The sequence below is a fragment of the Gossypium hirsutum genome, chromosome D09 (assembly GCF_007990345.1).
Source record: "Gossypium hirsutum isolate 1008001.06 chromosome D09, Gossypium_hirsutum_v2.1, whole genome shotgun sequence".
NCBI lineage: Eukaryota > Viridiplantae > Streptophyta > Magnoliopsida > Malvales > Malvaceae > Gossypium > Gossypium hirsutum.
Window position 1 is genome coordinate 39,758,959 of NC_053445.1, and position 11,058 is coordinate 39,770,016.

The 11,058-nt window shown below is 30.7% G+C and overlaps 2 protein-coding genes across 2 annotated transcripts; one reads left to right on the plus strand and one right to left on the minus strand.

Annotated features, from left to right (window-relative positions):
- The first annotated feature begins 5,326 nt into the window (after positions 1–5,326).
- On the plus strand, positions 5,327–9,181 carry LOC107891448 (uncharacterized). The gene is made up of 4 exons (XM_016816256.2): positions 5,327–5,729; positions 5,970–6,100; positions 8,218–8,322; positions 8,501–9,181. Exons 1-4 carry the CDS (start codon positions 5,658–5,660, stop codon positions 8,937–8,939), a joined length of 747 nt encoding a protein of 248 aa, XP_016671745.1. The 5' UTR covers positions 5,327–5,657; the 3' UTR covers positions 8,940–9,181.
- A 517-nt stretch (positions 9,182–9,698) lies between these two features.
- LOC107892555 (AT-hook motif nuclear-localized protein 29) lies at positions 9,699–10,382 on the minus strand. Its single transcript, XM_016817625.1, has one exon. It carries the CDS (start codon positions 10,380–10,382, stop codon positions 9,699–9,701), a length of 684 nt encoding a protein of 227 aa, XP_016673114.1.
- Positions 10,383–11,058: the final 676 nt, after the last annotated feature.

An 11,058-nucleotide genomic window follows, 5' to 3' on the forward strand; every position in this document is an offset into this window, starting at 1 on the left:
AAGTTGTCAGGGCTACAATAGTGAAAGAATATGATGATGTAATTATTGAATTGAAGTTATTATCAGTGGAGGCATACAACTAGCTGAAAAAGAAATACCTTCTCTAATGGTCTAGATCTCACTTTTCAACTAAGAGCAAGTGAGATATGTTGCTAAACAACAAGTGTGATTAGCAAATTATTTTACTATAAGCTAGTTCATTTTGGAACTAAGATATGTTCCTATCTTGGCAATAATAAAGGCAATAAGCACAAAGCTGATTCAAAGGATGGTCAAGAAAAGGATATGCAACTAAGAAGTACAATGAACCTTTATGTCCAAAGATTTAAAAAAGTTAGACATCGTTATCGAGCAGTCCAATATGTGACTCCCTCCAACATGTTTTTTTTTTCATTGTTTATAATGGATACTAACTATGTTTTATGTTTTATTCTCTGTCTTGGTGGTGCAAACATGTTGGTGGCCCAAGGTGACAAGTTAAATATGATTCAACCAACTAGCATGTGGTAGATCTAGACTCTCAAAGTCGTTCACGCAAAAAAGGGATCTGATAGGCATCCTATGCAACCATGTAGTGTCAGTAATGTTGATAAAGAATGAGAGGCCAAAAACTTATGTTAAGGAGTGTTATACTAAGAAAAAACGAACCCTATGAACCTATCTTCCACTACCTATGAGAAATCCACTATGAAGACCTAACAAAAATAGAAGAAAAGAAGTTCATGAAACCTCATCTACTAGTGGTAGATTGAGCAAGAAAAGGCAACAAATCAATTTCCCAAAGTAAGGTAAAATAGGCACAATGTAAGGACATATAAAAGGATAATTGGTGACGGTAACAGACTACACCAACATGTGAGTATTCCTTAGAATAAATTTCTTGATATGTCATTTTTATGTTTTTGGCAACTTGTCTAACTATGTTAGTTGTCCATACAGGTTGCAAGAGACCTAGTTGTTACAACAAGTCAAAAGGCAAGGCAACAACAAGCTACAACACGCCAACCTTCAACTCAATCAATGTAGCAACAACCTCAAACTAAACAACCTTCAAGGCATAAGTTACTTGTAAAGAGAAAGAAACCTCAACCTTTAAGTCAACAACAACCACCATCTATATTCACTTTCGATGGATGCCTAATGTGATTGAAATTGGTAGAGTGACCATTCCACTCAGTCAATAAAGTTATCTCAAACCTTGTTAAAGATGAAACACGTCGCACAAAAAAGCCAATTATGGATTGAAGGATACATGATTGGAAATTAATTTTTGTAGCTTTTTGTCCTTTGAGAAATATTGAACGCTTGAGTTCGAAATTATTGTATTAGTTGTTTCCATTATTTTGTGATTAGGTTATTTGACAGCTTGTTATATTAACTACTTATGCCTACATTGTTTTGTAATTAGGTTCTTCATTACATTATTGGTAGCTTACATTACTTTTTTGATTAAGTTCTAAACAATTGACATTATTGACCTTTAATGTTTTATAATTAGCTTCTTTACGACTTACCATATTAATTCGAAATCTTTTTCAATTTCATTTTCTAACACTTGTTAAATTCAGCTTACTGAAGTTTACAATAAACATTAAAATTTCAAGTTCTATTGAACTTTCAATGTTCTAGTACAACCCCAAAATTCGTTAGAATTCCAAATTTGAACTTAAAAATAACCTAAACCCCACCATACAAAAAGCATATCAACCCACAATATAAAACCCACAACACTTTGTTCATAACACTAAATACAAACTAAATTTTATAATTCTTTCACTTCATAATCCATACCAACAAAACACAAGCAAACAAAGAAAAAAAACCACAACATTCTCTCATTTCTATTTTCCTCTTTCCCATGTTTTGATTTTTATTAATACTCAAGGAGAACATCTCTTACACAAGGAATCATCAGTAGATCATACCATTTAAAAAAGCAACATGAATTACGAAACTGATCTCCATAGTTTTTGCTAAAAGAATTCTTCTACCTAAACTATCATTGACCAAAAAATTAGTTGAAAAACAACAATGAAATAACGAAACCACATTGGGTACCTTTATTCTTTTTGGCATTCTCTTATTTCCTTCTCTTCTTCCCTTTCTTCATTTCTTTGGTACGAGAAATACCAAACTTAGGGTTTAGTAAATAAATTGTGTTGTTTCAATATTCAAACAAATAAGCAGTAAAAAAAGATTTTGGATATTAGGTTGAATTTGTAAATCCACGTCATTCTTTTGTTAGTCATCTAATGGTTGGGTGACCAAATTATAACCTTTCATAATTAGATGACTAAAATAAAAACTTACATATAACTGAATGACACATTTATATAATTTACCTTATTAAAAATTACAAACTAAAAAAAATTCTTATTTTCCTGGTTTTCTTTTAATTAATGTGCAAATTTGCCAAAATTTAAAATTTACAATATATAGTTTAACTTGTTCTACTTATGAACTAAAAAAAATTTACCTCTATACTTTAACTTTATATTGAATTTTATCATTTTTACTTTTATTTAATTGATTTTTCCATTAAAGTTGAATTTTTTTATTAAATATTGCTATTCAATTTTAATTTAAAATAATTTAAAAAATAAAAATATGTTATATTTTATTTTAATATTTAACAACAATAAGTTAATTAATATAATATTAAAATTAATAAAAATGGTTATCATATATCATACCATATAAATATATTATATTACAAGGTCTTAGTGCCGCAACTGACGTGAACAATATTATTGTTTAACACGTGACATATCCATTTTGTCGACATGTAACAATTCTTTATATAATCCATTTTTAAACCTATATCAACTAGAGAACATTCTTATAGCTCACACTTACTCTATAAATAAGTGTAACTTTCTTCACTATTTTCATAAGCTCTCTAGATTTTCTTCCATAGAAGAAATTTATGAGAAAGAGCTTACAATTTAAAATTATTTATATATAATAATATCTATTATATGGAAGAGAGAAATAATAATATTTCTATTTAGACCCCAAAAATAAATAAAAAATTCAATTCAATCCTCTTATAAATAGAGAGTATAAATTAATATATAGTGAAATTGAACTTTGCTCCCCTCAAAATGAAAAGTTTTCTATTCAATATTCTTATAAATAAAGAAATTATAAATTAACATAGTAAAATTACACTGTAACTCCCTAAAATGAAAAAAAAAGTATGTTTAGTACCTTAAAAAATAATGAAATTATAAATTAATACATAATAAACTTCTATTTTGATCTATAGAAAAATTATAATTAAATTCTAGCCCTTGCTAAAAAAAATCTAGATTCACCCCTATTTTTATTGGTTCAAGAATAACTTAGAACAATGACATGAGTTATCTGGATGGGTTAGGCCGGGTCAAGCCCAAGCTCGGACTTAGAATTTTATTTTTTTTAAATTCACGCTTTGACCTGGTTCATGGACATGTCTATTTATTAAATATTTACAAAATAAGTTTTTTTTAAAATAAACTTGTCATTAATTTTTTTTTACTTTTAAAAACCATTTTATTCATGAAAATTTTGCACAAAAAATTAACAAATAAATATAACACATTTTAATAAATATGTACAACCAATTTGTGCGATGCACCGGTTTTTGAAATTTTACCGTGATTAGAATTAACAATATTTTAAAATTTTAAGTATTAATACAAACACACATACATGATTATCGTAAAAATTAAAACGAAATACGTTTTTCTTTTTAATGAAGATACCTTTATTAATTGTATACAATTATATTAAATAGAGTAAAATTTTTTATTTTTAATAGATTTTGGAATGGATTTTACTTTTTAATTTTTTTACAATTTATTTTTAAATATTTTTTACTAATAAATAAAAATTTGATTTTATTATAATTTATACTAAATAAATTTTTTATTCTAATTTTGATTCATTATATTCATATGGATTTTTTTATTCTAATTATACATTATATGGATTTCATTCTAATCGATTTCATTATATGGATTTTATATAAACATATATGCAAGTAATATATTTAGACTATTATTCTAATTGTGATTTGGATTTTATATCAATATTTACAGGATTGAGTTTTAATCCATATGAAACTGCTTCTTCGAATGGAACTTATGTTGATATTGGGGGAGTGTTTAAAGATGCTGATGCTGATGCTAATTGACTCTGGGTTTCTCATGGTTGCTAGGTAAGGAAGCAATTTTTAAGATCAAAGCAAGAGCTATATTGGAGGGGCTCTGTTTAGTATGGGAGAAGGAGATTTGTCACTTAGAAGTTGAGAGTGATAATGCTCTTTTGATAGAAATGATTGTAGAGGGAATTGCAGAGGATAGTTAGTTAATGGAGTTAGGCGGGATTCATCAAATGGTGTCTCGAGGATGGAAGGTTTGTTTTCGACATGTTCCAAGGACTCACAATGTAATCGCCGATCATATGAGAAAGGTTACGTCATCAAGATTTACTGAGATCCAGGTTTTTGAGTTTTCACCCGTTCCGTGTGGGACTTAGTTCAAAAGAACTATTTAAGATGTTCAAAGGCGAATGGACTATTTATTAATTTGGCTTAATGCTATCTTTATTATACAGAAAAAATTAAATTAAAATGAATTTAAAATATTTAATTTAAATAGATTTCATAAGTAAGAATTTAATATATTCTACAAACACATTTTCATTTATGTTTAATATAGGAAATTGTATATAGCATATAACAACAATTTAAGACCTTATTTTTATCAAATACAATATTGAATTATAAATATAAAATAATATAAAATAATTTAAATTTATTTATAGTATTAATCATAAAAGTAAATTTATATAAAATTATAAAATAATTTAATATATTTAATTGATACATACAATCAAATCTGTGAATCATCATGTAGGAAAACTAATTTTATATAAGATAAACTTTTTTTTATATGTAATTTTATTTATCAAGTATTTCTTTACCTAAAATAAAAAATCTAAGTTATTTATTAATTATTAACACTTAAAAATTAACTTAATGTTAATTATTAAAATAAAATATTTGAAAATTTTTTTCTTATTAAATTATGTTTTCAAATCAATATAAGTAATAAGTAATATGGAGTAAATTTATTTGCGAATCACATTATCCGTACAAGCCCAAAGACCCATATGAAATTTAGGAGAATTTAGGTAAAAATAATTTTTAAAATATAATTACAAACCTGAATGAAATTTTGCTTGAATATTGATTTTTGCTATTTTATTTCGAGAATTCAAGCAAAATTTCACTTTAACCTGATTTATTTTTATTTTTATCCTTTTCCGACTTTAGCGGAAGCGGTGAAATGAAAAACATACGTGTTCTTAACAGATACCTGCCACCTTCCAAGCGAATGACTAGTGTCAGCTACCTATGCTCCCAAAAGATGGAAAAAAGAAGGTGGTTTTTTTATAAAATTTATAAATACCACATCTTTTTGACATTAATTCTCGGTTTCGACCCCTCTCTTAGCTATTAATCCATCTTCCTCTTTTTCTTTGGAATCATCAGAATAATTCTTTGGCATCTCCACTGTTTTCTTTTTCCTTAATTAAATTAAAGGAAATTGTTTGTTAAATTAGGTTAGGACTGTAAATCAGAAACAAAATTTTAGATTTAGTTCAGAACCATGACTTCAGCAACCAACATCGTCGGTGAACAACTTGCTACCGCTTTCCCCAATCTCTCCCTTCAAGAGCAGGTACTTGTTTTTTTTTTCTTTCAGTTTTTAGAATCAGATCTATTTCATTTTTGTGGTGGGATATTTATTTTTTTCTGGTGTGGTTTGGTTGTTGAGAGAACTGAAAGAAAGAAAAGGAAAAAGAAAAAAAAATGGAGATTTCGTTTATTAATGGTTATGCACTGTGTAACAGAAATTTTTTAGTGTTCTTTTTGTCAATTATTTGAAATATATTGAAGGAATATTTGAAACTTTGTTTAGAAGGAGATGAAGAATAAAGGGGCTGTTGGCGAGGAGGGTTGCGAAAGTCATAGTGGAATATGCGCTATCTGTTTAGATAAGATAGTTCTACAGGAAACTGCCCTCGTAAAAGGTTGCGAGCATGCTTACTGGTTTGTCTAACCTTCTCTTAACCAATATTTATAATTATTGCTTTATGTTCCGTTCCCGTTTTTGCCATGCTTTAAAATTTTAATTTCTTTTGTTTGTTCTCATTCTACTTGTCTCTCTTTTAACTTTTTCTTTAGTGATGTTAACTTTTAGGATTCAGTTTTAAGTTCATTTTTGTTGTAGTTTGATTATAGGCTAGTCCTGAATCTTAGTTCCCTATAGTTTTGGTGACTGTTCGGTACGGTATTGTTCTAAGTGGTGCACTGATTTTAAGTGACTTTAGGTTCACGGGAGGAGTTGGGTTCTATGGTGTTGTCATTTTGTGAGAAAGAGAAGATTAGGACAGGGGCGAAGTCTTGAATTTTGTCTTAGGGGGCCAAGATAAAATTATAAAATTAGGGCGGCCAAAGCTAAAAATTTGTCCTAGAAGGGCTTAAATTGAATTATTAATTTTTGGAGGGGCCAACTACAGTTTTTTACATTTAATCAAGGGGCCAAGGTCCCTCGCCCCTGGACTTAGGTGAAGATTTGGAAGTGGGGCATGCTTTCCAATGCTCATGTTGATCTCACCAACTGGAAATGGGTGTGGGTTTCTTGTTCTGTGCTTCTGGAAACTGTTATATTAATTTGATGGCATATAGTGCGATAAGCCAACAGCCTCTTCTTTTGTCAGACACTCGCGTTTATGCCAAAAATGTTGGAAGAAAGATATGTTAATTCCGATTTTTGAGCCTTCAACAGCACCCTTCTAACATTTAAAGCAGTAGTTTGATGCATGTTAGAAATCCTGGACATTGAATGCTTGAATATATTTGTACCACACTTCAATCCACTCTTTCGAGATGCATGGCATTATCTTTCATGATTTGTTTTATTATGTTCTATTTATATAGTCTGTAGATGTTACTACCTTTTAAAGGGTTTTAACTTTGTAGTAGAGGTTTGCAAGAGTGTATGTTTGTGATTTCATGTTTTTTAGCAACTGTTCTTTTTCTTATCTTTTCTTACAACTTTTCTTATTAATATTTTATGATGGCTTGCATGCTATTCTTTGTGCCTCAAAGTGGGAGTTAATTGAAAATTTCATTGCTGTCATACTGCCTTTTGAAGTTTTGGTCTAAATTGCCAAAATTTAATAGAAAAGGTACGTTGCTTGTAGTCTATCATCATTTGCATGTTCGTGCTAGAGAACTAGGTACCTCATTGCATGTTTTGAGGTTCTGCTTATTACATCTCTAAGGCTTTCCTTTGTATGGAGGATGGAAATTTATTAATCTTTCCTACTTTATAGCTTAACCATTAGATTAACAAAGTTTCCGTTCTCACTGCTTTCTGTCCATACCAAACAAAGCCTAAATGTATGCGTTGCTGTCTAGGTTTCTGTGAACTGGTAAAAGTTGGTTGTTATGTTGAACTAGTGGTATATTTTTGAATTAAGACTCTAGAATAAGCTGCTGGAACATTCATTATGTGTTGAGAAGCATGATTAAAACACAGGATGGGCTGTTAGGTCAGTTAGCTTAATCTGTCACACTGCACTGTCATTAGATTTGACTTAAACACTTCGAGCACTAAAATTAACAGACGAGTTTGTCATGTTCAATTATTTTATTAAATTACTCTCAAAAACTATTTTATTAAATTAACAGATAAGTTGCAAGATCTAGAAACTCTGTTTGCTAGTATTCTAACTTGGTAATCATACTACTTCTCATTCAACTCTGTGGATGAGATTGGTTTTTTCTTTCCTTCTAATTCTGACTATTTAGAAAAGAAATAGAAAACAGTTACTTTTTTATTAATATTCAGATAAACTTTTTGTTAGAATTATCAAATAAATGATAGTTGTTAGGGTTTGCTTTATTGTGGAGCTATGCTTCTCAATTACTCTGAGGTTCAATGTTTTGGAACTCAGGTTATATATCATGGATTTATAGACTCACTGCTTCACTTGTTTATTCTGTCTGTGCAGGACTGACTTGGGAATTTGTTTTTTCTTTTGGTTATGTAGTTTTATTTGCTTTACATTTGACATCTGTTACAAATTCTATATTTCACTGCATTTGGATGGTCAAGGAGGTTCTATTTTTTATGGGGTTCTGTTTCTTTGTTCTTGCAGTGTGACATGCATCCTTCGGTGGGCCACATACGGAAAATCACCTAAATGCCCTCAGTGTAAACATCCATTTGAGTCCCTGAACGTTCATCGTTCACTTGATGGCAGGTAATATTGAATCCTCCATTCTCAATTATTGAATATATGTACTTTATCATGTAGGCATTTGCAAGGGAGGAAATCCTAGTGTCATTATCCCGTGTTGCAAGTGATTGACATATTGTCTGTCTTGACTTCTGCCTAATGAGATTCATTTCTGGTTGCCATTTGCCTTTGGCTTTATCAGGATCAACGACTACATGTTTGAGGAAAGTGTGTGCCTGCTTCTTAGAGCCTCATGGTTCAAACCTTTGAATGTGGAGGAATGTGAGGTGTACGATGATTTGGAAGGTTATTACCATTATTATCCTTACCCTTGTGAAGATGATGATGATGAGGAAGAAGATGAAGTTTACTACAGAAGTTCACCTAGTCTCCGCATCGGCAATCGGAGATGGGGTGACAATGGATATGTAAGATCAGGGCGCCGAGAAGCCAGGCCTGTTCAGCAATCATCCAACAGTTCCCAGAACTCTGATGCTTCATCTTCAAGTGAACCCAAGAAGAAAGAAGTTTCGAAAAGTATAATGGGGCGACGGGCAAAGAGGGCACTGAAGCGTGAGGCTGCTGATAAGGCAGCTGCTGCAAAACATCAAGAGCATTTGATGAGGTTGGGGCGGAAGTGATTTCTTTGATGCAATGTCTTTTTATGGAACATTGTAGCAGAGGAATTAGGGTGGTTTGATAACCCAGATTCTCTGTATTATATCCTGGCTTTGTACAGTATTTCCCTTTCTTTCCTTTTCTGTGGAACAAAATAATTACGTTGCCTCAGTGAGAACTTTAACTAGGGATGAACAATGGATATAAAAAATTCGAATATTTTGATATCAGATATCCATTATTGTGGTGGTCTGAATTCAAGAAATTTTAATTTTTTTAAATTCTTTAGGGAGGTAGGAGATGACAATATAAATATAATTTATGATTTCTGGAGTTAATAGATTTTTTTAAAAAAAATTTGAGGTGTTGATGATATATTAATTTATGATTTAAACATTCTATAGTAAAAACACGCATCATGTAGTATTTCTATATATAATAAATTTCATGGATTTAATAGATGTTCTTTTTTTTTACTTGAGCGCATTGCATATATGATATAAATAAATATACATTGAGAAGATATCTAATTTAAAAATCTAGGGTCTGTTTCACTTCATGGTTTAGTAATATTTCTACAAAAAAAAAAAAAAACCAGAACGAGGAGCATACATGTAGAAGGAACTGAGTATTAATCAACGCTAATTTCCTCATAATAAACAAAATATTATAAGATGGATGAAGTCAACAATGGACACAATAAAAAAATAGGGTAAAAATTAGCTTAAAAGATGATGTAAATTTATGAAGTAGCTAAGTTTCTCAGGTAAGTCATTTATCTTCTAGAGACAAGCCCAAGGAATAAATGGAGTGTAACACTGGGAGGCACCATCAATGTTATTAGGCATTGTTTGGTGATGATGGTCTTCGTCATCTCCTTCATACGGAAGTTTATGAAATAAAGGGTTTGCAAGAGTAACCACCACCACTGTTACTGGCGTTGCTGCCATTACTTCCCCGGCTACTATCCCTCCTAAGATTTGGGCTTGTCCCCCTGAAAGAATTATACTAAAAGAAGAGCATGGCGTTGGTGTAATATTATGATCAACAAAGAATGAGCCAGACAAGGAGAGTATCCCAAAGGTTCCAGCAAAACGATATGGCGCCCCTTGAGGAGAAGGATATCGGAGAATGACGTCTGAAACGGAGCCGGTAGCGCTGATTATACTAACACTGACATGGTTTCTACGGGCGAAGTTGATGATGTTTTCAATAACATTAGAACCAGCGGAGATTTGGAGAACCATTGGCTTCATAACCGAATCGTTGTCTGTGGTTATAACAGTAGGAGTTTTGGGTTTATTTTTGGAGCCTGGAGGCCTGCCTCTGGGCCTCTTTGTAGTATTTCCTTGCAGTACTTCTGAGCTTCCTCCGCATGTTGGGACGCTTAGAGGAGGGTTGCGGTCAGATGAATGATCGGAGGTATGAGGTTGTGATGAAGGGATGTATTCTTTATAATCCGCCATCGACAAAAGAAGGGTAGTTGATGTTAAATTTTCAGTGTGTATTAAATATATATATAGGTTGGGGTTGGGGGAATATTATAATTAGGATTCATTATTTGAGTTGGATTAGGATTTTGAATAATGCACTATCAACAGAACGTTGAATAATAGTTGTTTTGATAATATTACAACAAATATGATTAAACTACAATAACAGCGTCATGTAGTGTAATTTGTATTCTATTGTGATAATAATAGTTAAATTAGTATTGTATTTTTATTTTTATTTTATTGAAATAATAGTTATATTAGTATTAAATGAAAAAAATAAAGGGTAAATTATAAAAACAATCACTTATATTTACTTTAAATTAGATTTTGGTTATTGAACTTTGATTTATCACGTTTTGGTCATTAACGTTATGGATTTATTACGTTTTGGTCACTGTGTTATTATCTTAAGTTAATGATTTTACAAAAGTTTGATTTAACACAAATTGTGTTACTAAATCCTGAGACATATCATCCCGTATAATTTACACATGTTTTTCTTTATTTTTTAACCTGTTTTTTATTCCTTTTCTATTTTCTTATTTCTTCTTACTTCTCACTACTCTTACGTGTCTCCCTCTTTTCTTTTATCTTTCTCATATTGTTTCTGCTCTCCTTTTACAACTCTAACCGTTGTCGTCAAACT

Coding starts and splice junctions, on each gene's coding strand:
- LOC107891448 (XM_016816256.2), top strand. CDS start 5,658: ATGACTTCAGCAACCAACATCGTCGGTGAACAACTTGCTACCGCTTTC. Junction 6,101..8,217: donor GGTTGCGAGCATGCTTACTG/GTTTGTCTAACC, acceptor TTGTTCTTGCAG/TGTGACATGCATCCTTCGGT. Junction 8,323..8,500: donor CATCGTTCACTTGATGGCAG/GTAATATTGAAT, acceptor TGGCTTTATCAG/GATCAACGACTACATGTTTG.
- LOC107892555 (XM_016817625.1), bottom strand. CDS start 10,382: ATGGCGGATTATAAAGAATACATCCCTTCATCACAACCTCATACCTCC.